Below are 27,297 nucleotides of genomic sequence, written 5' to 3' on the forward strand. Positions count from 1 at the left end.
AATATTTACCAGTCCAACATTCGCGTTCATTTACAGCTACCAGCTTAGTATTGAGAAACTTCCTGTTACTCTTCCCTAACCTATGGACAGCCATACTTTTAAAGTGAGTCAACAGTTACTTAAGACAGCATAATGATTCTTCTCTTTATCTTGAAACACGAATGAAGTAACTTACTAACACATGATCATGTGTGGAAAGATGTAATTTCCTAATTGTATTCACAGTTGCAGTATTCATTATTTTTGATCTTTTACCTAAAAATGTTTTCTCTTGAGTTCAATACTAACGTTTTGTTGGACTGTCAACTTAAAATATCAAAGTGGCTTTTTAAATGAATGATTTGTATTACTACTTCTTAAATACATTGTATATTTATTATACTTTTCACTTAGATGTTAAAGACAGTACAGTATTTCAGGGAGATTCCTTACATGGAAAAATATTTCAACTTTATTATTAATTTTTTAATATATTTTTTGTGGTTTACTAATATTAAGGGGAGAATGCCTAAGAATAATAGAAATTACTTCTTTATCCAAGTTTGGTCCAAATTTCATGTGAATTTCATTTATTTAAAGAAAGAAACAGCCAGCAATTGATGAAGAATAATGTCTCATAGAGCTATTTTTGTCTAATGTTTCTTTAACTTTATGGAAAATTATAAATTATTTATTTAGTCATGTTGTTAATGTGATTTATTTAATCTTTTAGAAAGGACAACTGGGCAGACCAATTTTGGATGTGCCATATTGGAATGCAAAACCAGCTCCCATGCCTAACATTGGATCAAAATATGGAAGAAAAGCTACCTGGATAGGCGCAAGTGGGGACCAGACTTTCCTACGAATTGATGAAGCACTTATTAATTCTCATGTGCTTGCTACATCAGAAATTTTTGCCAGTAAACACATTATAGGTAATACCTCCCCCAAAACAAATCTCCCTTTGAAAGATCCCTGAAAGCAAATGGTTCATCTTTCCCTATTATGACATGTTGTCCTGTAGCTTTTTGTTTTCTTTCTGTTTGAAGAAGTTTAAAAGAAGCTTTTAAGTGTCTGTGTTTATATGTATGTATGCACTGAAAGAATGGAATTATTAGCAGACTAGTTTATAAACTAGAGAGTGTTGGGAATATGAGCCTAATTGTATGGTATAAAACCTGTATTAGAGGAAGTTTTCTGTATTGGTTCTTGATAAATAAATGATAGAATTTCGCTATGGAAGATTACATAAATCAGACTTTAAAGTTTCATTGAGACCAAGGTGTCAATTTATACTTGTGTCTATGATATCATGAATAATTATATAATAGGGTGGTCTAGTATGGAAATTAAGAGCTTGTGTTGTGGATTTAGACAGCCTGAGGTTTTAGTCCACATTCTGCTATTTAAAGGTTTTTAGTTACCTAACCCTTAAGTCTTAGTTCAGTTTCTTCATCTATTAAATGGAGATAGTAATAATACTTACCTTACAGGAAATGCTTATAAGTTGGGGGAATATGAAAAGGTAGTGCATCTTTAAAATATGTAATTTTTTTCCCCCAAGGCTTGGTACCTGCTTCTATATCAGAGCCTCCTCCATTTAAGTGTCTTCTGATAAATAAAGTGGATGGGAGCTGTAAAACTTTTAATGACTCTGAACAAGAGGACCTGCAAGGATTTGGTGTGTGTCTTGATCCTGTGTATGATGTCATTTGGAGGTAAGCTTCTCCATTTTTAAAACAGAGTAGTAAGTATGTTTTGATCAACTTATACTTCCGTGGAATATGAAAGCCATGTACAGGCAGACTTTTCATCGATGAGAACTCTCTAGTTCAACTGTTAGCTACACTACTATGACAGCGCCTCTCCGGGACCTCTCCAGTATAGTGCAGCAGTTAAAAGCGTGCACTCTGAGCCAGACTGCCTAGGTTTATCCCACTTGCACACTTTGCTTTCTTTGTCACTGTGGAGAGGTTAGTTTGACTATGTGTACCTTACTTTTCTCATTTATAAAATGGGGATAATAATGGGACCTCATAGGCTATCATGAGAATTGAAGAACTTAGGACAGAGGCACGTAGTAAGGTGCTATGGAAGACTTTGTCACTGTCATTATCATGAACAGTTTCATGTTCAAAAGTTCTCTTGTTCATTATTTTTAGTCTGTCAGCAGTCTTATCTGTATTATACAGAATTCACTCTATTTCTTAGTTCTGTAAATATCTAATTATTGCCAACTATGTAGATGAAATTATGCCAAAGACAGTACAGAATAAATAAAACCAATGAACCTTGCCCTTTAGGAATGTACGTAACAAAATTCCCATATTGGTAGAGAAATATACCGGTTTATCAAACTCTGGGAATTTTAAAAATGTACAGATGGATACAGGTACACAAGCAATCCAATAAATTATATTGCATTTGTTTAAAATTTACTATGGTGCTTTATATACATTAGTCAAGGAAGGAGTTATCCCAGATTTCTAGCTTTGATGACTAATAAGGGAGTCATGCCTTTACCAGAGTGGCACATCACAGGACTGACTTTTTCTTCTCCCTTGAGTTGTTTATTCGGCCAGCCTTAGTTGGCAGGAGAAGACTTTCTCTGTCTTCTTTCTTCTGCCCATTCCGAGTTTCCTTTCTACCAGCCAGCCAGGTCTTAAAAGGCCGTGTTTTCTATCAGTTGTGAGTCATGATTCCAAGTGAAGGAGTTACAGTGCTCCCAGGTTGCTGACAAGCTTACTATCTCATTTGGGCAGTTTGTGAGGCAGCTTGGAGGCCAGAATTGAATTGAGTAGTGCTTTTAGATTCCCTAGCAGCAATATACAGGATGGATTAGTTAACAAGAGACTAGGGGTGAGTAGTCTTAAAGTGATTCTTGTGATGACATGAGATCCTGTGAGCCAGAATTAGAGTGATCACAGTGAAATAAATGGCAGGGATAGAGAAGCAAATGATGTAAAGATGACTTTTGTGTTCAATTATTTACTGATTAGAAGTCTGTACAAGAGACTTAGTTACCAAAGAGCGAGCTCTGGTTTGGACCTAGGTTTAAATTGATGTTTTATTTTCCATGATCCTTATAATATGTTTTAGTTTTAAACAAAGTAATTTGCATTAATAGAATAAAATGAAAGCTGGCAGTATGGAATTTGTTTCTGGATACATTTGATAGATTAGAAATGCATTCTCTAACTTAGAAATAATGGTAGGAGTAGATATTAACGATATAACTAGAGTCGTTTCCCTGGAGCCTTAACAGAACTGTGACGTGTGGTATGTGGTTAGGTGAACCTTGCCTTTTCCACATATGGTGGTAGCAGGGAGACAGGTGATCTCAGATGCCTGGCCAGGTCTCTGATCATTTACCCCCTTATTCCAAAACAGAGATTAAAACATGAAAGGCAGTCTCCTCTTATGTTTCAGTAAAACAGCTGGAAGTTGGAGAGTTCCTTTCATTATGCTGACTTCTGGCAGGTTTGTGTCCTTTGTGTTTTTCAGTAGGGTACTTACATTTTATTCCATCACCCATGCTGCAGATTCAGTATTAGCTTACTTTGACTTTCCTTCCTGTCCGAGCCTGCGTCTTTTTGTATTCTTAACAATAACTTCTCCTGAATAATTAGAAACGTCATGCCTGTAAAGAGCAGATGAATGTTAGTAGCAGTTTTACTTTTCATTTCAAAATTTACAGAACTGACACATGAATCTGTGTTGCTAGTTTTTTAAAAGACAAAGCAAATATACAAACAGTAAGAATGATGTGGTCCATCTCCATGTCTTTTTTTCTCCCCCATACCAAATCCCACTAACTTCCTCCGTGGGTCACAAAGTGTGGTTTATATTGTGTGATACCTTTCAAAATGCATGTCTTTTGTTTTTTTTATATATAAATAAGAACTGCAAGTAGCAGATTGATAGATTAAATTAAAAAGCAATAACCCAATAATATTAATGCTATTAATTATAGCAGCAGTTAATATTTTCATAGAATTTATTCTCTGCAAAGTATTATTTTTAAGTATGTGCTTAAAAATAATTCTTAATTGTGATAAAAAAAACATAAAATGTACTCTCTTAATCATTTTTAAGTGTATAGTTCAGTAGTGTTAAATATAGTCACATTGTTGAACAGTAGATCTCTGGAACATTTTCACTTTGTAAAACTGAAACGTATGCAAAGAACACCTATTTCTCCCTCCCTCCCACTCCTGACAACCACCTTTCTACTCTGTTTCTGTGCCTTTGCCTTCTTCAGATATGTAAGTGAAATTGTACACTGATTCATTTTGTGACGAGTTTATTTCACTTAGGGTCATGTCATCAAGGTTCATCCACGTTGTAGCCTGTGACCGGATGGAGTTCTTTCTTTCTTTTTTAAAGCTGGATGGTAGTTCTTTGTATGTTTCTACCACATTTACTTTATCCCTTCACCCATCAAAGGATGTTTGGGTTGCTCCAACCTCTTGGCTATCGTGGATAATGCTGCTCTGAACATGAGCATACAGATATCTCGTCAGGATCCTGCTTTCAGTTCTTTTGGCTGTGTATCCAAAGTGGGACTGCTGGATTTAAGTGCTTATATATTTAGTAAGTTTGAATCATCAAATGCCATTGATTGAGAAGATCATCCTTTCTAAACTGCCCTGAAATGTCAACTGTATCTAACATGAATAAGGTTTTCTAGAGGATCAGTGTTTTCTGTGTAGACATCCCAGCTGTGAAAAATGAGGATTTGTTCTTCCAGAATTCCCGTGTACTTTTGTACCTGTGCTTTAGAAACTGTGTAAAAGATTATCCATAGCAGCATTTTTTTATAGTAGAAGACTGGATGGTTTTCATATTTTGCTATCAGTAATAAAATGGACAAATAGTTGTGATACAGTCACATGAGCTAATACCCTTACAACAGTGAGATTGAGTAAATTTGCAGCCACATCGCACTGTGTAAATACAAATTGTAAGAATATTCTTTGTTTGAAGGAGGCAAGCCACAAAAGACTACACAAAGCATGTATCGTGTTCATAGACAATTCAAAACACAAAACTTAAATAATATGCTATTTGATACAAACATGAAAGCCATAAAGAAAAGCAAGAAGATGATAAACTTTTGAAATTCAAGATACTTGTTCCTTTTGAAAGGAGAAGGAAAGGAATTGAGTAGGGAGGATGGCAACAGGATACTTAATAGATAAATGATAATGTTCCTTTTACTAGTGTACATCATGTCCTTATTCTTTATGCTTTATTTTGAAAATATTTTGTTACTGTTCTTTTGCGTTAACTCAGTAGTTGATAAAACAGCTTTTCCAAAAAAAAGTTTAAAAAATAAAAGAAGTGGAGACTGCGTTTCGAGACTTTTGTTATGGAAGAGATAAAAGGAATGAGATAGCGGCAGGATGTCATTGTGGGTTCTTCGTAGTTTTTATGATGCGTTACTGTTGATTAGTAAGATTCAGCATCTACATTCCGAAGAACAGCATTCCGTGTCCCTTGCCCACTTTTGGTTTTGGATTATTTCTTGTTGGGTTGCAGGAGTTCATCTCCATTATGGATACTGTTGTTTAGTCTCGTGTTTGTTTTGTGTATTTTCTTTTGACTTTACACTTTGTTTTATGGAGTTTTGCTGTACAAAAGTTTTATATTTCTAAGTACACATTAGACTTTAAAATATACTCTTGCTCTATTTTCATGCAATAATGTGGTACATATTGCTGTTTTGTTCAAATTTTTTATGGTAACATAAATCATTTTATATTTTTAGCTCAGATATGGAAAGTAATGAGCTACATTTTGTCCTGTTTAAGCTGGCTGTATTATTCTCTTTGTGTCATCAATTTTGCTTAATATGTTTTTAAAAAATGAAACTGTATGTTGAGGTGCTGTAATCTTTTCCTTGAAAGGTTTCGGCCAAGCACTAGAGAACTGTGGTGTTACAATGCGGTGGTTGCCGATGCCCGACTTCCTTCTGCAGCAGACATGCAGTCCCGATGTAGTATTCTGAGTCCTGAACTGGCCTTACCCACGGGCTCAAGGGCTCTCACCACCCGGTCTCATGCAGCTTTGCACATTCTAGGTAGGGTTGGTGTTTGATGATCAACTAATTTTCGTTAATATGTCCTGAAGATTTTTTTTTTAAGGAGTATTTAAATTTGTGTATCATTCTGTCATGTTTGTTAAATAATAATGTGCTAGGTGCAAAATAAGTTAAATCTTCTAACTTTAAAAGGTTTCTCCTACAGAAAAAAGTACATTAGACTTACACCAACACCATGAAAGATTTATATATCCCCAAATATAAAGCAGCCCTGAATATAATTTTCCTAACGGTAAATCTTTTAAAATAATGTTTTTTGCTTACTTTGACTACATAAACTTTAGTGAAGCAGGTTAAATATTCAAATATGTAATTAAAGTATTTAATTTTTATGCATTATTTTAAAATAAATTCTATAAAATATATATGAATTTTATAATTACCACTTCTGTTTCTTCTTACATAACAGTTTTCCACAGCACATTATGTTTACTTCTAATTAATTAATTTGAAATATAGCATTTTTACAACATCTGGTAACCATTGTAAACATGTCAAACTCGCATTGATTAAATTTATCTCAGGCTACTGTGTCTTCCTCAAATAGTTCCTTAAGAATCCATCTAAAGAATCATTGATAAGGAGAAAAAAAAATCAATCTGAAGTGATTCATAGAGTTTGATAAATGACTGTAAGGACTCAAATATTAAATAAGCTCTTGCAACTTTTCAGAGAGAGTTTTGTGCGAAACATTGTCATACAGCATATATTTAAATATGATAGTTATACAAGCAGAGGATAATTTGTATTGGTTTTAAGTACCTTCCATGAAATATTGAAGCTTGGTATAAATTTGTTGAGCACATTTAGAGTTTGCTGTTTTAATTTATCACCTCCAGCATCTCAAATACTAGGGGAAGTGTTCATTCAAGCAGTTGAATTTTTGTTTGTTTGATTTTAGGTTGTCTTGATACCTTGGCAACTATGCAGGATTTAAAAATGGGTGTTGCCAGCACAGAGGAGGAAACTCAAGCAGTGATGAAGGTTTATTCCAAAGAAGATTATAGTGTAGTAAACAGGTTTGAAAGTATGTACATTTATGTTGAGGAAATACTGTCTTATAAATGAATTATATGGATGTTTAAAATGTAAATTACCATTTACATCTTTTTAGGTCATGGAGGGGGCTGGGGCTACTCTGCTCACTCGGTGGAAGCTATACGTTTTAGTGCCGACACCGATATTTTACTTGGTGGTCTTGGTCTGTTTGGAGGTAGAGGAGAATATACTGCTAAAATTAAGGTAAGCAGTCCATTCACACTGTTGTTCTCTGTGTTTGCAGATAATCATTTTAACTTGATTTATTAATTTATAAAATGCCTCTCTAATAAAGGACCTGAGGAAACATTGCTACGATCAAATAGAGTGGTAATAAATCATTAACTCATGAAAAATTCAGAAGTCAAATTAAAAAGGAGTAAAATAAATAGAAAATGATTTTTCAATAATTTTAGGTTGAAAAGGCATTAACAGTCAATCTCAATCTTCTGTGTACCTTTCTCTGTGCCTACTTTCTTGTAGCCATTTTAATGACAAGATACAGGGGCATTTTGATGTGGCTTTAAAATTTTTTAGTATTTATATCACCAGATGCTGTGTAAACATACATCATCACCACAGACATATGGGGACCAGGGATGAAGTGAGTAAGGGGATGGATTCCATCTGGTAGAGAGTCAAAAAACAATCAGGAGTCATAAGTTTACTGCACTATGCATGTCAGAAAGGGCTACCTGTTATACTGAGTAAAGGATCTGCTCAGTCTTTGAAAATTCACTGATAGCTTGAATGTTCTGTTGTCACATTATCTGATTTTGCTCTTAAAGTGAAAGAGAAAACTGTCGTTTATGCCTTAACTTCAGTGAACCAGGCTTCATAAAAAATTTCTCAGTTAAATGCTACTGTAGTCTCAGTCTTTATCTTCCTTACCTCCGTCAACACAATTTAATCCGACTGAGCTTTTCTTTGATACAATTTCTTCACATGGCTCCCAGAACATGAGGCTTCGTTTTCCTCGGTCTCTTTGGCTGCTCTTCTTTGTCTCCTGCTGGTTACTCATCATCTTCCTGATCTGTAAATCAGAATAAAAGGGTTATCCCAGGGTTTTTTGTTTTGTTTTGTTTTTTAATTTTTATTTATTTATTTATGGCTGTTTCAGGTCTTAGTTGTGGCTCCCGGCGTCTTCATTGTGGCATGTAGGATCTTTCATTGTGGTATGAGGGCTTCTTTTTAGTTCTGGAGCCCATGGCAGGTGGGATCTTAGTTTCCTGACCAGGGATTGAACCCACATCTCCTACACTGGCAGGCACTGGCGGATGGATTCTTTACCACTGAGTAACCTGAGTGCTTTACCTTCTGTTATTGCTATTCGTCAGCTAATATTTTTCTAGCCTTTTTTTGGGGGCGGTGGGGGGTGGTGCTGTGGTATATAAGTGTTCTGCAAGTATCGTTTCTTTTAATTCTCACAGTTACAATGAAGTAGGCACTGCTAGTGTGTCCATCTCCCTTCTGTGGATGAAGAAGCTGGATCCAAGGATTTCATAGCTAGTTACATGTTAAGGCAAAATTCTACTACATTTGGAACCTCACTTAGAAATTAGAGTTCTCTCACCTCCTTCAGATGTTTATATCTGGTAAAGAACATTTTTGGAGCATTTAATATAAGTAGGTGAATATATAAAGCAAGGAAAACTGAGGTTAATATAGACCATAAGACATTGTGTAAGTTTCTTAATTTAGATATATAGATTTGTTTATTTCACTAAATAAGATTTTTTTTAAAGCAGGTACTCTTTTACATTTTGTAATGTCCAGTGTATATTAGAGACACAAAATTATAAGCACATTATTCAGCAGATTTACATGATTGAGTGAGCACAATATGATCACAATATGCTTTTATCCTTTCCCCAGCTGTTTGAGTTAGGTCCTGATGGAGGAGATCATGAAACTGATGGAGACCTTCTTGCAGAGACGGATGTCTTGGCTTATGACTGTGCTGCTAGGTAAAGATTTCTTCAGTATTCACTGTAATCATTGCATACTTGATATGGCAAGTTTATTGTAAATGAATAACATGATTTAAAAAGGAAGTTTTAAGTAATCTGTGATCAGGTGCTTGAGAAACTAAATTACGTACTAGGTGATAAGTGTTGCTTTTAACAATAGTACATTAAAACTATAGTGTCCTTCATATTTGTATTTCACACGATAAATTGTTTCTACACTGAAGGTGGAAATATACATATATTTTGCACACATATTTTCATGCATCACTTAGAGAACATCTGATATGCTACTCTAGTGATGCAGTACAATTATTTACTACCAGCAGCGTTATGTCTGCTATGCCCAGTGGTCACAGTGGGCCGTACTTTAGATCACCTGTGTACTCTGACACCTTGACACTGTGCCTGTAGTGTTTGCTTGGTTATAGCACCACTGGAGAGGTGGCCGGCTTTACTGAAACCTCAGGAGCAGCCAGAATCAGGATGCTTGCTTTTAAAGTTCTCCTTAAATAAAAGAGGCAGATTTTATCAGTGTTTCTGTGTAATCCTAAGAATTACCTCAGCACTGTGCTATGATAAATCAGGGAAGACGATGATATGAAAAAGAAATGAACTGAACTTAATGGTAACAGTAACACACGGTCCTTCACCAGTCACTATGTTAAGAAAACCTCCTATGGCATTCATAAGCTTTTTGCTAATGAAAATGTATCTTTTCTGAAACTGGTGATAAGGCATTGAGTTTGCTTTCAATAGATAATACTTTGTGAACAAAATAGTAAACCTAAAGAAAATTCTGACTGTTTCTTCACTTTAGGCATTAACCAATATCGGGAGATATTTTTCCAGTAACTTTTATGTTATCCATGAATGAAAATTAGGGAAATTTCAGGAAGATTAATTATTAAGTAATTTTTAGTAAAGCCTTAAGATACCATTGTCATCATATTTTGAACAGATGATTATGAGTCAAAAATGCAGTATGTGGTTTTATACAGACAGAAAATCGTCTACATTTTCTTCATTTGCCTACTAATTCCTATGGCTAGCATTAAAGAACTTCCATAATCTTTAATGGCCTCTTTTAACTTTCTCGTTATTACTCTTCTTTGTCTTAATGCTCTAATCCTACTAGACACTTTGCCAGTTTCATATCCTGTTTCATACTTTCAGACCTCTGAGAACTGTTCATGACAGTCTTCCCCTTCCTCAGTATCCTCTGTTCTCTCTATCCCCAGCTGCAATCAATGCACAGTCCTTCCACTAGGACTTTTCAACTTGGGTATATATCAGATTCTCTTATTTATGTATTTTTTTTTTCTTTCCTCCTAATTTAGTGAACTTTTTGTGTAGTTACTATGTGACAGGCTCAGTTCCAAACTCTTTATCTCAACTCAGTTCTCAGAGCAGTCCTATGACCTGGATATTACTGTTATCCCTATTTTCAAATAAGGAAATATATGAATCATTGAATCACAGAGAGGGTTTGGTAACTTGCACAAGATCACCCAGGTAGTGAGTTACAAAGCCAGGCCATGAACTCAGGCCATCTGATTCCAGAGCCCACAGAACACTTTATTTGAATAAATCTACTTTAAAATTCAGTCTTCCTGAAAAAACTATCCATTTTTTTGGTAACAGTTAAAAGTCATCAAAAAGGCAAAATGGTTGTCTGAGGAGGCCTTACAAATAGCTGAGAAAAGAAGAGAAGCAAAAGGCAAAGGGAAAAAGGAAAGATATACCTATTGAATGCAAAGTTCCAAAGAATAGCAAGAAAAGATAAGAAAACCTTCCTCAGTGGTTAGTGCAAAGAAATAGAGGAAAACGATAGATTGGGAATGACTAGAGATCTCTTCAAGAAAATTAGAGATACCAAGGGAACATTTCATGCAAAGACAGGCCCAATAAAGGACAGAGGCAGACCTAACTAAGCAGAAGATATTAAGAAGAGGTGGGAAGAATACACAGAACTATGCAATAAAGATCTTCATGACCCGGATAACCATGATGGTGTGATCACCCACCTAGAGCCAGACATCCTGGAATGCAAAGTGAAGTGGGCCTTAGGAATCATCACTATGAACAAAGCTAGTGGATGTGATGGAATTCCAGTTGAGCTTTTCAAATCCTAAAAGATGATGTTGTGAAAGTGCTGCACTCAATATGCCAGAAAATTTGGGAAATGTGGCAATGGCCACAGGACAGGAAAAGGTCAGTTTTCATTCCATTCCCAAAGAAAGGCAATGCCAAAGAATGTTCAAACCAGCACACAATTGCACTCATCTCACACCCTAGCAAAGTAATGCTCAACATTCTCCAAACCAGGCTTCAACAGTACCTGAACTGAGAACTTCCAGATGATTAAGCTGGTTTTAGAAAAGGCAGAGGAACCAGAGATCAAATTGCCACTTCCGTTGGATCATAGAAAAAGCAAGAGAATTTCAGAAAAACGTCTACTTTATTGACTATGCCAAAGCCTTTGACTGTGTGGATCACAACAAACTGTGGAAAATTTTTCAAGAGTTCGGAATACGAGAAATCTGAGTAATCTGTATGCAGGTCAAGAAGCAACAGTTAGAAATGGACATGAAACAACAGACTGGTTCCAGAGTAGGAAAGGAGTATGTCAAGGCTGTGTATTGTCGCCCTGCTTATTTCACTTATATGCAGAGTGCATCATGTGCAATGCTGGGCTGGAGAAAGGTCAAGCCAGAATCAAGATTGCCAGGAGAAATAACAATAACCTCAGATACGCAGATGAAACCACCCTTATGGCAGAAAGTGAAGGAGAACTAAAGAGCCTCTTGATGAAAGCAAAAGAGAAGAGTGGAAAAGTTGGCTTAAAACTCAACATTCAGAAAACTAAGATCATGGCACCGGTCCCATCATTTCATGACAAATAGATGGAGAAACAATGGCTGACTTTATTTTTCTGGGCTCCAAAATCACTGCAGATGGTTGCAGCCATGAAATTAAAAGATGCTTGCTCCTTGGAAGAAAAGCTCTGACCAACCTAGACAACATATTAAAAAGCAGAGACATTACTTTGTGACAAAGGTTCATCTAGTCAAAGATATGGTATTTCCAGCAGGCATGTATGAATGTGAAAGTTGGACTATAAAGAAAGCTGAGCGCCAAAGAATTGATGCTTTTGAACTGTGGTGTTGCAGAAGACTCTTGAGAGTCCCTTGGACTGCAAGGAGATCCAACCAGTCCATCCTAAAGGTAATCAGTCCTGAATATTCATTGGAAGGACTGATGCTAAAGTTGAAAACTCCAATACTTAGGCCACCTGATGCGAAGAAGTGACTCATTTGAAAAGACCCTGATGCTGGGAAAAATTGAAGGCAGGAGGAGAAGGGGACAACAGAGGATGAGATGGTTGGATGGCATCACTGACTTGATGGAGATGAGTTTGAGCAATCTCCAGAAGTTGGTTATGGACAAGGAGGCCTGGTGTGCAGTAGTCCATGGGGTCGCAGAGTTGGACACGACTGAGTGACTGAAATGTATAAGTCGTCTTACTTTAGTATGAAAGTTTTCTATTTTTTAAGCAAGTTTTAGAATTCACAATGAAGGGGACAAAAATGTCTTGACCATAACACAAGTAACTGTTATTTGTGTATTTCAGTTGGAGGATAATCGCTTTATAACGTTGTTAGTTTCTGTCATACAACAATGTGAAACAGCCATAATTATATGTATATATCTCCCCTCCCTCTTGAGTCTCTCTCTTGCCTGCCACTGCTCCCTTCTGAGTTGTCACAGAGCCCCAGGCTGGGCTCCCTGTGTTATATAGCAGCTTCCCAGTAACTATCTATTTTGCACATGATAGTGTGTGTGTGTTTGTGTGTGTGTGCATGCGCACGCGTGCTACTTTCTCAATTCGTCCTACCCTCTCCTTCCCCCACTGTTTCCACAAGTTTGTTCTCTATATCTGGGTCTCCATTCCTTCTCTGCAAATAGGTTCATCAGTACTGTTTTTCTTGATCCCGTATTATATTTGTTTTTTCTCTTTCTGACTTCACTCTATATAGCAGTCTCTAAGTTCATCCACCTAACTCCAACTGACTCAAACTTGTTCCACTGCCCAGACTTTTTTAAATAGAGGGATTTTAATGTCGTTTGACAAGAATCTTATAATACAACGTATTTTATGTTTTGCTTATAAAAAGGATTTAAAAAAGTAAACGTATGTACCAAAGAAGTGCAGAGGCCTTTTCTTTGACACTCTGATTTTCCTTAGGGAAAAATATGCAATGATGTTTGATGAACCAGTCCTCCTGCAGGCAGGCTGGTGGTATGTAGCCTGGGCACGAGTGTCAGGACCCAGCAGTGACTGTGGATCTCACGGACAGGCCTCTATTACCACGGATGATGGGTAAGCAGAATGTTCCAGCATTACTTAAGCAGCTCTCATTTTTGTTAGTTGAATGCTGATTTGAAAGCTCAGAGGTCTTTTAGTAGGATAAAAAAATCATTGTAGGTCTAGAACATAATATGACCTGCTAAAAATTAAATTCGTGTAATCTCATGCTAAATAAAGTAAGACAAAATGAGAAGATATTCTGATATTCTTTGCTCTTGTCACTTGAATTTGTTATGTGTTTCTGGATGTTACAATGTTTAAAACCTTATTATACCAAAATTAGAAGTTACACAGAGGAAAATGACAAGAATAGTTAGGTGTCTGGAAACTAGAACAAAGAAATATAGACTTGCTATAAAATTTGATCATGCTTATGAAAATACTTTACAAATTGCAAAGCTTTCATGATACGAGATTATATAGTTTCAATAAAGTTTAAGGGGAAACTTACTGTTTAAATTTCAAATATAGAGCTCTTCCCAGTTTATAAAATGCTTTCATACATAATATCTCATTTGATGCTCTCAACAACTTTGTGAAGGGATTATTAGCCCTGTTTTTAGAGTTGGGAATAAAGAGACAAAAGGTGAAACAATTTTGCATCAAATTGTACAGCTGCTTTGTGGCAGAGCTAGATCTCAACCTGGGGTCTCTTGACTCCAAATCTAGCCTGTTCTATACTCTGATTCAGGTGAAGGAGCTATCATTTATAAGAGAAGTTCAGTTTTTATCATTCTTGAGCATAAGCTGTTTGAATTGGATATATTTCATATAGTTTCATTCAACTCATAACAGAACTGACCAAAAAAAGAGCAGACTAACTTATGAGGTGAATTCTGTGTTCCTGAATGTACAAAGTAGAATGTTGTAGAGAAATTAAGTCTGTTGTTGTAACGTATCCTTTTCAGATTGTATGGTAAAACTAAAGACATTCCTTTTTGATCCTGTACTATTTTATTCCATATACAGTTGATTCAACCTGGAAATATCATAGCATTTTAAGCTAAAGTTTATATCATATCTAGTTTAATAGATTTTAAACTGTTTGTTGAAGTATCGATATTTTGGTAAAAACGTTCCGTTCTGGTTGATGTTGAGCTTTAACAGGCGGGATCGGGCAGTAGCTCCCAGACAGGTTCAGTTCTTTCATTTAGCCCATTAAGCTATTTGGAGCTAGAACTGAAATCACAACAGTGTCTTCACCTGAAGAATGAATTTCTCTTCAGTTACATAAAGTAACATGATTGTTAACGTTTTTTAGTTTCTTTCATGAATCTTAAATCATGTTGTTTTTGGTTACATTGTTATTTTTTTTCTCTTCATAGGGTTGTTTTCCAGTTTAAAAGTTCAAAGAAATCAAATAATGGCACAGATGTTAATGCTGGTCAGATACCTCAATTATTATACAGGTATTTAGCATATTTATAGTTAATTAACATGATTTATTCTTCTAATATAATGCACTAGGATTACTATAAAATATGTGACATAATAAGGGAGAAATTACTTGAAGCATTCAGCACTTTGTAATATACCATTAGAAACAGAACAAAAACATCTAAGTTTTGTATATCTTTAAACATTTTTTTACCTGAAGGCTAATTTTAGTAAAATGTCACTAGTGATTCACATTATCTATATTATGCCTATAATATTTTAATGACTTATTTTTTTAATCTATTGATTTTCTCACCAATTTCAGAATGTTTTAAACTGATGAAATTTATCTTAGAGAAATGAAATCTGAGTATTAGTGACTTTTCTATGTAGGCCTAGTTGGATTTATTCTACAGTTTTATGTTTCTTGTTCATCTTGTGATAGAATGAATTGGAAAATCCCTTACTGAAAAGTTTTTGAAAAACTTGCTGAAAAGTTTTTGCTTTTAATTAAAATACCAAACAACTTGCTCATATGATGAACTATTATATTTTAATATTATTTAAGAATTTTAATTACTTTATGGGAATTGAGACATGTGTGGGAGCATGGCCTACGTGTGTATCCATCTATTTCTAGGAGGTTACTGTAATAATTTTTAGATGAAAGAATTTAAATAGATATAAACCATTATTAAACAATGACATTCTTATTTTAAGTAGTAAATATCAAAGGAGATAGCTTTAACAGTGATTCTCTCTTCCATATCTTTTCTAGTAATCTCTTTAAGAACCTAGATGGTATAACCTCACTTTTTCCAAGAGGAGATTTTTATTTGCTATTTTGCAATCTGTTATAGTCAGTATTTGCCATGGGTAGCATTTTGAACATTACTAGTTGCTTGGTCTACTCCTGGGTACAGTTACTAGCATTTAGTAGTAACATTACTAGAAAACATAAGGTACGTTTGCTGTCTAGTAGGAGAAGAGAGTTTCTACTACCCAGCCTTACAAAGGTGACATTGAGAAGATGAACTGCTTTGCTTATGTGCTAAAAATTTTGCTTAGCATGGAAAATGTTTATAAAAAACCCCATATTGGGATTTTTGCCTAACAAAATACTTAAATGTTTAATTTACTTTGCTATTGCAAAAATGTATATTTGAGAAGAAAATGTCATTGGACTTTCCAACATAAGTGTATGTGTGTCTGCTGCTTTCAGACTTCCAACTAGTGACGGCAGTGCTTCAAAGGGCAAACAGCAAACCAGTGAGCCTGTACATATTTTAAAGAGATCTTTTGCAAGAACTGTCTCAGTGGTAAGCCATTTTTAAAAACTTCAGCTTTTCTCTCCGGTGTTCAGTTTCGTTTTGACGGTTAGCACACTTGATCTCAGCATAGTTTTGTAACTGAGATTTGTTTGTTCTAGTTTTGACATCCTAGGCCAAAGAATCCCCACTCCAGTACTCTTGCCTGGAAAATCCCATGGACGGAGGAGCCTGGTAGGCTGCAGTCCATGGGGTCACCAAGAGTCGGATATGACTGAGCGACTTCACTTTGACTTTTCACTTTCATGCCCTGGAGAAGGAAATGGCAACCCACTCCAGTGTTCTTGCCTGGAGAATCCCAGGGACGGGGGAGCCTGGTGGGCTGCCGTCTTTGGGCTCGCACAGAGTCGGACACGACTGAAGGGACTTAGCAGCAGCAGCAGCAGCAGCAGGCCAAAGAATATGCACTTAAAATAACGTGAAAATAGAGGTGTTCTCCGTGTGTGTGTGTATCTTATATACACACTACATCTTTATCCCTTCATCTGTCAACGGACATTTAGGCTGCTTCCATGTCTTGGTTGTTGTAAATAGTGCTGTTATGAACATTGGAATGCGTGTATCTTTTCAAATTAATGGTTTTCTCTGGATATATGCATAGGAGTGAGATTGGTGATGAAAAGTTTCATCAAATATACTACAGACAAGCTTCCCTAGTGGCTCAGATGGTAAAGAATCGCCTGCTGTGTGGGAGACCAAGGTTTGATCCCAAGGTCAGGAAGATCCCCTGGAGAAAGGAATGGCTGCCCACTCCAGTATTCTTGCCTGGAGAATTCCAAGGATAGAGGAACCTAGCCGGCTACAGTTTATGGGGTCACACAGAATCAAACATGACTGAGCAACTAACATATTACAGATATTCTATGTTGATACACTAGCTCTGTCTGAATTTTTTAATGTTTGCATAGTATTCAATAGAATAGTGTACTCTTTCTTTTTTTTTTGATTGTGTCACACAGCTAGGGGGGATCTTAGTTCCCAAATAGGGATAGAACCTGGGCCTTTGGCAGTGAGAAATCAGAGTCCTAACCACTGGAAGGCCAAGGAATTCCCAGCAGATTGATGTACTCTAATTTATCCAATTCTGTTCTATCAAAGGATTGTATCTCATTTTTTACTTTTACATAGTTGTCTCTTGGTACTTGAAGTGGGGATTGGTTCCAGGACCCCTCACATATACCAAAATTCCTAGATACTCAAGTTCCTTATATAAAATGGCATAGCATTTGTGTGTAACCTACACAAATCCTCCTGTGAACTTTAAGTCAGCTCTAGCTTACTTATAATACCTAATGCAATGTAACTGTTATATAAATAATCCCTGGCATGCCACACATTCAAGGTTTGGTTTTTGGTAATTTCTGGAAATTTTCTTTCCTGAATAGTTTTGATCCTTGGTTTGTTGAATCTACAGCTGCAAAACCTTTGAATACAGAGGGTTGGTTTTATATTCATGTCTGTACATACGTGTCTTTGATATTTACATACTTCTATGAATATTTCTAGTGGAAGTGGGCTCATTTAAATTTGGATATATCAAGTCAAATACACCTTCCAACAGAAGGTATGCTTTGAATAAGGGACTCTTAAGAGCTTTGGCTCCTTGGTTTCTTGACATCCTTTCAGTATTAAGATCTGTTTGGTATCTTTTGATCCAATAAGTATCTTTGCCTTTGTTATGTCTTTTTCAGTGATCTCTTTTTTGTGTGCCTGGAAATTCTTTCATATTAACATCTAAGTGGTTTTGTGGTCATTAGGTAATTATAATCTTTGTAGAATAAATTTATTCACTCATTTCTTTAAAAACTTAAACTACAAACCTTTATTCTTCATACTGTCACACCAGAGAACTGAGATTTGGTAGAGATGAGATTTACTTTGCGATTCGTGTCGTATCTGTAGTCATGTAAGCATCATAAAACCTGCAGGCCAGCTGGAACGGCAAACTGCTCACCACCCTAAACCCATATTCTAGAATTTTTGAAGATCCAAATAAGTGTTTTTTGTCTTTCATAGTCAATTTTAATCTCCTTTTAACTTGTTTATCAAGATTTGGCTGTAGTTTGTATTGTAAAATTTAATATGTAGACATAGAGTAAATTATTTTTTATTTTTGTCAAGCTTCAAAGATGTTCCTAATGGTCATTTAATGAATGAACTAATAGAATGTCTATTATTTGGGTTACTGAAACCCAGTAGAAACTTCAAGATTAACTTTTCCAATGGAATGTCATCTTTCCATTTGAGTCAACCTATGGTACGATTTAAGCTAATTGGTATCTGTTTTTCATATTCTGGATTAGGAATGTTTTGAGTCATTGTTGAGTATTCTTCACTGGAGCTGGACCACCTTAGTCTTAGGAGTTGAAGAACTTAGAGGATTAAAAGGATTCCAGTTTACAGCTACACTTCTAGATTTAGAGAGACTGCGCTTTGTGGGAACCTGTTGTCTGAGGTTATTGCGTGTCTATACCTGTGAAATTTACCCAGTGTCAGGTATGATGCATTTTTTTTAATGACCTAAGGGGAGACAATGTTTTGAGACATTGAGGAGGTTTGCAAAGGGGTTACCATGAGTTTAAGATCCCCAGCTGCCTTTATTTAAACTGCTCCTGAGTTGAGTAGAAAAGGTTGGCTTGTTGTGATGCTCATATTTACTTATAAAGAATATAATAAATTACATGTCATTCTGATAACAAAAAGTCACATTAGGCTAAAGTTAACTACTCTAATAAAGTGTTATTTTAAACAGATTCTGTCAAATTGGAATATTTTGAATGACTGATTTGGACTTAAATGCTGAAACCACTAGAAGTTTTTTTCCCCCTAATTTAGATTTTTAAAAGAAATACTGTTGGACCAACACGTGATCTCTCTTGTTTCATTTCTAGGTTATGAATAGCCATATGGGAAGTTATTTGAAATTTATTGAGTGTTTTCATACATATTTATTATCCTAATTAATTATTTATCTGCTTTCTCCTCTTAAAGCTACAGGAAAAGCTGTTGTAGAAGAAACTAGCAAATTAGCAGAATGTATTGGAAAAACCAGAACTTTGTTAAGAAAAATTTTGTCCGAAGGAGTTGACCACTGCATGGTGAAACTGGATAATGACCCCCAAGGATATCTCAGTCAACCCTTGAGTCTCCTAGAAGCTGTCCTTCAGGAGTGTCATAATACCTTCACTGCCTGTTTCCATTCTTTCTATCCAACTCCTGCCTTACAGTGGGCTTGCCTTTGTGACCTACTGAACTGTTTGGATCAGGTAATTTTAAGTTTGTAAAATGTTAGCTGAAAATATGATATATTACTTAATACTTTTCAAAGAAAATACATTTCAGTTGCCTTAGCCTTTCCCTTGTATAAAAGGTAAATTAGGAAATCAGTTTGGTATGTGTGACTTAAATAATCAAAGTTAAACAAAATTTTCTGTTTGCTTTATTCTTTCTCAGTTATAGAATTGGCAAGCATGTTGTACAGATGCTGGGTTGCTTTTTGAATCTATGAGTGAGCATGTGTGTGAGAGCAAGGTCAGCTTATGGTAGCTCCTGCCACTCCCGTATCTCCGGAACAGTCAGGAGAGGCACTGTGAATGACTTTGCATGCTAATGTCATTCATTCACTCATGAGGGAACTGCAGCTCTAATAAAAGTGTATGCCCCAAATTAGTCTCAACACCTGAGCAGAATACTGGCAGAACTAAAGGGAGAAGTAAACAAATGACACTGATAGTTGGTGACTATGCATAATTAATAGAACATAGAACTCTTTCAGTAATTAATAGAACAACTGGACAACAAAATCATTTTGGATACAGAAGAACTGATATTTACAGAACAGAATGTGCAGGTTCAATGTACGTATTCTTTTAAGTATACACGTTGTGTTCACAGACGTAGATTGTATGCTAGGCCACAAAATAAGTCTTAGTATATTTTACAGGATTAAGATCTTAAGGTGTTTTCAAACCACAGTAGAATTAAATTCAAAATTAAATGTAAAGTATATCAAGGAAAACACCAAATATTTGGAAAGTAGGCAACACTTCTGAGTAACCAGCAAATCAAAGAAGAATTCCAAAGGAAATTAGACATTTTCACACTGACGATAAAAATATAGCACAATTTGTGAGAAGTAGCCAGTGTGTTGCTTGGAGAAAATTTTATACTTTTTATTATTTTTACTAGCCAAAAAGAAAAGTTTAACATCAGTGATCTAAATTTCTACCTTAAGAAGCTGGAAAGATCAAATCAAACTCAGTTTAAGAATAAAGTAATAAAGGAAGGAAATAAAAAAGTTAAACATGAAAATCAATGAAATAGAAAATAGAGATTAGAAAGTCAAAAGTTGGTTCTTTGAAAATAAAATTTTTAAACTCCTAGGAAGTCTGAGAGATGAGAGAGAAAGAAAAAAACAAAAATACCATTATCAGGAATGAAATTGGTAATATACCTATAGATCCAACAGACATTAAAATATTATAAGGGAATTATAAACAGTTTTATACCAATAAATTATCACTTTAGATAAAGTGTACAAATTTCTTGAAAATTACAACTTAACAAGAACTGGCACAACAAGAAATAAAATAATTTGAATGTTTTTATGTCCGTTAAAAAAATTGAATTATTTAAAATTTTACCACAAAGAAAACCCTAGACCCAGATATTATCATTGATGAAGTCTGCTAAACATAAAGGAAAGAAATGATTTTACAGACTCTTTCAGAAAATATAGGAGGCAACACTTCCAAACTAGTTTTTCAAGTTACACCCATCCTGATACTAAAAGCTGACAAGGATTGGGAAAGAAAAAATATTATAGACAAATATACTTAGAAAGATGGATATTAACAATATTATCAAATCAAATCCAGCAATATAAAATGTGTATTATACCAACTGGAGTTTATGTTAGAAATGCAAGGTTAGTTTTGCCTTTAAAAATTAGTGTAATTGGTATTTGAGTTGCTATTACAAGCATATTAACTGAATGGAGAGACAGAACCGTATGATCCTCTCAGTCGATACACGAAAAGTATTTTGACAATTATCCCTTACTCACTAATGAAAACTCAACAAATACCAGTCTACTAAAAGATACTTATAAAAAATCTGCATCTAATATCTTACTTAATGGGGAAATACTGGTTGCTCCCCCAAGTTTGGGGACAAGGCACAAGGCGTCTGTTCTACACACTTCTGCTTAACTTTATACTGGAAGTTCTAGCATTACCAACGCCCCCTCCCCCAGCACCACCAAAAGACTCACTGTCAGAAGCAGGGCATCCTAGTGGAGTTAGAAAGGTTATTCTGGTAATGACATTTGGGTAGGCAACTTTGTTTTCATTTTATTATTTTTTAAACTGTTTTCATATTGAATTTATATTCACTGGACTTGAAAAAGTTTTATTTCATTGTTGTGAGAACACCTAACATGAAATGTATCCTCCTGACACATTTTGAGTGTACAATGCAATATTATTTACTACAGATATAATATTGTACAGCAGATCCCTAGCACTTATTCATCATTCATAATTGAACCTTTATACCTGTTGAACATCAGTTCTCCATTTCCTCTCCCTTCAGCCCGACAGCCAACATTCTGTTCTCTGCTTTTGTGAGTTTGATAGTTTAAATTCCTCAAAAAAGTAGGATCATGTAGTATTTATCTTTCTGTGACTGGCTTATTTCACTTAGCCTAACGTCCTCCACGTTCATCCCTGCCATGGAGCAGGGTAATGTATTTTACCACTTGCTTTCCTGGGGTAGGGTTATTGCCTGGATCAGTACACAACTTATTCTTTCACTCTCTCAGCCTGCCCATTCTGACGTGGTTGTTTCTTCCTTTGCTACTGAACAGGCTAACTTTAACAAACGTTGTCTTAACGTATAGAAAGTTGCTTTGCTTTCAGCTAGACTTCGTAACACAAATACTTTATGAACTAAGTACAGTGTACACAACTTTTGTGAATTGTGAATAAAATGTGTATTATAGCAACTGGAGTTTATTTTAGAAATGCAAAGATAGTTTTACATTTAAAAATTAACGTAATTGATACTTGAGTTGCTATTACAAGCATATTAACTGAATGGAGAGACAAAACTGTATGATCCTCTGTATATCCTGCATATCCTGTGTTGATAAGTTTTTAGTACTTTTTTATAAAATCTTGCCGAGTGTGATAAATTTTCTGAATAAACTGTGTAATAAGATGACATAATTTTGTGATCTTAGTGAAATGCTGCTGCAGCGGCATAACAACATTAAGCTACATTAACATGAGGTAGATACCTTCTTATAGTAGCACCGACTGACAAGTCAAGTCATTTATTATTTGAGGGAAATGGTTTCAGTGCTTGTTACTGGAAATAACTTTCACTGTATACTAATTGGGACCTTTATGAAATCATTTTTGAGAAATCGTACTAGAGAGGACTGTGATTCTGAGGGTCTACAAATATATAAATAGTACAGAAAATTGATTTTTCTTGACTGTATTTAGTTATTTTCCAGCTTCATTGGGTAGTAATTTAAGCAATTGTGCTTAAAAGTATTGATAATAATAGTGTATTATCCTATAACCAGACAGAGTGACCGAGTGCTAGAAAATGTTGGTATGATTTAAGGTTGTTTGCCTTTTTGTTTTTAAAAGGATATCCAAGAGGCAAACTTCAAGACATCAAGTAGCCGACTCCTTGCAGCTGTGATGTCAGCTCTGTGTCACACATCTGTTAAGCTGACTTCTATCTTCCCTATTGCATATGATGGTGAAGTATTGCTACGGTCAATTGTTAAGCAAGTTAGCACAGAGAATGACTCCACACTGGTTCACCGATTTCCCCTTTTGGTAGCACATATGGAAAAACTCAGCCAGGTAGGTCTTTTTCTGAAATATCATCCATACTGAAGTAATAAAACTATAAATAGAGACGTACTTAGCTTGGTGCTTATTCTTCTGCATAGGTAAGTATATTTACCAAATAATGAGTTTTGCAAGAAGAGTTAAGGAAAAATTTTTCTCATGTTTATCTGTAAATGAGCAGTCTTTTTTCTTTTAATTTTTAATTTTGAATGATCCCTAAACTATACAAAATTTGATAGACTTATGAGATAAATTCTTGTGTATTTGTTTTTTTGCCAAACCATTTAAAAATTGCAAATACTATAAGCAAACTTTTACATTTGAAAATAATATTTTAGATTGCCAAGATAGAATTTTAGGGAAATAGATAAGTTTTAAAACATTTTTTCTACAACAGTTTGGTATGTTAAAATAAGTATTATAAAACAATTGTCATAGGAAACATTTTTAGTCATAGCTTCTGGTTTATTAGAAAGCATTGTGGAGAAAAATTAAGTATGCATGGAAACCATGTATAATTACTACTAAGTTGATGAGAAGTAATCTTTAAAGGGAAAAAAGGGTATAAAATAGAACAGTTATACCAATTATTATACAGTAGTAGTTTTCTAGTGACTGAAGCAACAGAAAAATTATGAGAAAAATTCCAGTGACATAGAGAAACAAAATAGGACAAGAGTGGAATGGGAAGCAGATTTGCAGTTAATATCATACTTTGGCAGGATCCCATAGAAGTGATAGAGATAAATGTGAAGGACTTTTAGAGAGTAAGCCAACCTGGGAAATTTTTCAGTCTTAACTAGTAATTAAATGTGGATGAAAGTTCTATGATGGTATCAATATATTTGTAAAATATCAGGAAAAAATAATTTTTTTCTTTTATAAAATCCCGTGCTGGTAAGACTGTGAGGAGACCACTAAACTTATAGATGGTTTATAGCATTATGTAGTGTAAGTAATCTTTTTAGTAAGTAAGTAATCCTTTCTTTCAACCTTTTAGCAAGTATTTATCACGTACCTACTATTTACTAGGCGTTTATTAGGTACTAGTTGAGATGAGAATTAAGAAGATAAATACAGCTCTTGAATTGAGGACGCATAAACTGGAAGGTATTTTTTAAAAATAAGTTGTTAATTCGGTAGTATGTGTGATGAATATTTGCAAAGGAAATTACCTGAGGAAATAATTGGAAGACTAAAGCTATATATATATATATACATACATCTTATTAAAAGGAAAAGTGAATAACTTAGAGCTTTAAATGTCCATCATTAAGTGAAATAATTGAATTTGGATATGTCAACTTGATAAAATATGGTTCTATCAGTCATTAAAAATAACTATTTACATTTAATATCAAGGCAGATGTTAAGTTTTTAAAATAAAGTAGAAAATCAAGGTATATAGACACACTATGGTGACAAACTATGTAAAATATGCATGCAAAAACATAACACATTTTGGAAGAGAATACTAGAAGTAAAGATAATGTTTGTGTGATAAAGTTATGGATAAGCTTTGTTTTTCTTTTGGGATTCCCTTTAGTGTTGCAGTGTTTTCCTTAAAAGTGTAGTAAAACTTCAAGCTTTTTAGAACTACTAACATTTGGTAATTATTGAAATGAATTGCATATTCACATATCTATTAATCTGTGACAATATATATTGATTAGTATATTTTGCTTTTTAATGGATAATATAGAATTCTACCATTTGGAAATAGCATAATATAATCAATCAATACTTTTCCTCTATATAAATATATTTAGATTTTCCCCAGTATTTCAATATTTTAAACAATGCTGCTGAAAATATCATTGACTAAATTTTTGTGCATATACACAGTGATTTTTCCAGAATAAATCTTAAAGTGTGGAAAAATTTTAAGTCAAGGAAAATATGTTAAGATTTTGCTACCAACTGCCAAAATGCCTTCTAGAAAGCTAATGTCAGCTTACATGTTCCACCACTAGTGAATAAGAGTTCCCTTTTTCTAAAATTTTAGTGGCTAGTAATGTGCTTTTATATATATATATATATCCTTTAACTAAAATACATTGACACTCTTGACTCCATGTTAAGATTTTATGGGAAGTTTCTTATATTACTCTTTAAATTACTAGTTAGAAACTAAGTGGATGTAACTAGATAAATGCACTCCACGCATCCCCCATGCCCCACCCCCCAAAGAAAGCCCTTCTGGAGTGCTGACTTATGGAGTACTGTTGGGAATTGAGTTTTATCCAAAGTTAAGTTTCTGAGATGTTCCAGAAAGTAAAGATTTCGGAGAATGAAAGCCACGAAAACTTAATTACTTAAGATACTGACCTAAATGTTATGATAATTTTATTCAGAGATAGTAGAAATAACTTAAAGATTGAAGAATATCTCTAAGTGACTATTTTTAGCCCAAGATTGGACATTAATAAAGTATGAGAGAAAGATTGTGCATATTGTTGAGGGTGTTTCATTTTTTCTCCTTTTTCCTGGAAAAAAGTATTTTCCTATTGGTCTTTAATGGGACTAATTTCTTATTTTGAAGTTTTTCATTGGTAGAGGTGGAAATTTCTTATCTTCACTTCTGAAATCAAATATAGTAAGAATTGTAAAATTGCACAATTTATTGTACAGTTCCATATTTTTGTCCCATACATGTACAGAATTTTATTAGAAAACAGATCATACAGACTTGCTCAATTGCTTTGCCTTTAAATCAGTAGTCATTATATTATTTCATACTGGGAATTATTTCATATCAGAAATAATTATCTCAGTTTGGAATCTTGTCCTGCAGAAATAGCTTTTTAAATAGGAAGAGGTTTTTTTTCTGTCATATATGATTGTTAGTGAAAAGTCAAATAAGAGGGTAAGTGAAAATGACTCAAGGTTAATAAAAGCACAAACATTTTGTAAATGTGTGGTACTTTTATGATATCTAGAGACTAATAATTTGAAAAAGGACTTCTACATGAACAGTAGACATGGTGAGTCCACATACAGCTGGATGCATACATAGATGTAGACTCAAGTCTGGATTTTAACGGTGTCTGCTAGAAAACAATGTTTTGCAATTGAGTACTCAGGTGAAGGAAAATAAAGCGATTATCTGAGAACTTTTTCTTTTCATGTGTCACAGAATGAAGAGAATATCTCTGGGATGACAAGCTTCCGTGAAGTTCTGGAGAAAATGCTGGTAATTGTGGTGCTCCCCGTCAGAAACAGCCTGAGGAGAGAAAATGAGCTCTTCTCCTCCCACCTGGTCTCCAACACCTGCGGGTTGCTGGCCAGCATTGTCAGTGAACTGACCGCGTCTGCCCTGGGATCTGAGGTGAGGTTCTGTTCTGATACTGGATAATGAGGACTGTTTCAACGCTCCATATTGTTTCTTTTTTTTTTTTTTTTCATATATTTTGGCTTCATAGAAACTAATTTTCGTCAAGAAAATAGTTTCAAGCTGGCTTGTCCTTTTTTTTTTTAATTCCCCACCCCAACTTCCTTACACCTCCTCTCTGCTGTTACTCGCTTCCTTCCTCTCAGCAGTTTACCCAGGATGCTGCACTAATACAAAGTATACCTTTTCCCCTTAATTGCCTCATTGCACAACCCAGCACCAGGTCCTAGTGAAAGCAGACGTAGTTCTCATTGCTGGGTAACGGGAAGTGGAAGTAGGACCACCAATGATGGACGTGCGGTGTGGAAAACGTGAAGAGGTGCAGACCTTAGCTCTGCTCCCTTGGTTAACCGTGGACAAACACATGCGTAAAATGGGAATAATAATAATTTTTATATTATCTTATATATTATTATACAGGTTAAACAAACCTGTATCACAAAGTCTTTTTTTTTAATTGTAGTAAATTATATAACAAAAAATTTATCATTCTAGTCATGTTTATGTGTGCAGTTCAGTGGTATTAAGTGGAGTCACACTGTTGTACAGCCATTATTATCACAAAGTTTTTAAAGGATCAAATATTAATATGTTTGAGAAAACTACATTGCAACATCTTTAAAGTACCTTTACATTTTTTTAAGTAATTATTTTTCACCATTTCACTGCCCTACTCACTGTTTTATAATTCATCTAAATGTTTTGACTGAATTTGGTGAACGTTTCTATTTTTTCTCTGAAAAAGTAGACAGTAGACATTGGTTTTACGTCATAATGTGAAGTACGTTGTATCATTCAAATGAATTTTTAATAACCATTATGTGCTCAGTGACCCCAAGTCTCTGGTTTCTTGCCAAGGAATGTCTTTTC

At 34.8% G+C, this 27,297-nt stretch overlaps 1 protein-coding gene across 12 annotated transcripts in view; it reads left to right on the forward strand.

The window, feature by feature from the left end:
- MYCBP2 (MYC binding protein 2) overlaps positions 1 to 27,297 on the forward strand; it is a 263,442-nt gene that overhangs the window by 119,404 nt on the left and 116,741 nt on the right. For all 12 annotated transcript variants that reach the window (XM_025262731.3, XM_044927209.2, XM_044927208.2 and 9 more), the window contains 13 exons: positions 713 to 917; positions 1,547 to 1,700; positions 5,892 to 6,064; positions 6,987 to 7,112; positions 7,200 to 7,327; positions 8,999 to 9,090; positions 13,340 to 13,474; positions 14,788 to 14,871; positions 16,062 to 16,158; positions 18,471 to 18,663; positions 19,159 to 19,433; positions 22,827 to 23,048; positions 26,173 to 26,364. In XM_025262731.3, coding sequence (XP_025118516.3) covers positions 713 to 917; positions 1,547 to 1,700; positions 5,892 to 6,064; positions 6,987 to 7,112; positions 7,200 to 7,327; positions 8,999 to 9,090; positions 13,340 to 13,474; positions 14,788 to 14,871; positions 16,062 to 16,158; positions 18,471 to 18,663; positions 19,159 to 19,433; positions 22,827 to 23,048; positions 26,173 to 26,364 — 2,076 coding nt within the window. The remainder of the gene's footprint in view (positions 1 to 712; positions 918 to 1,546; positions 1,701 to 5,891; positions 6,065 to 6,986; positions 7,113 to 7,199; positions 7,328 to 8,998; positions 9,091 to 13,339; positions 13,475 to 14,787; positions 14,872 to 16,061; positions 16,159 to 18,470; positions 18,664 to 19,158; positions 19,434 to 22,826; positions 23,049 to 26,172; positions 26,365 to 27,297) is intronic.

This window comes from Bubalus bubalis, chromosome 13 (genome assembly GCF_019923935.1).
Source record: "Bubalus bubalis isolate 160015118507 breed Murrah chromosome 13, NDDB_SH_1, whole genome shotgun sequence".
Lineage (NCBI taxonomy): Eukaryota > Metazoa > Chordata > Mammalia > Artiodactyla > Bovidae > Bubalus > Bubalus bubalis.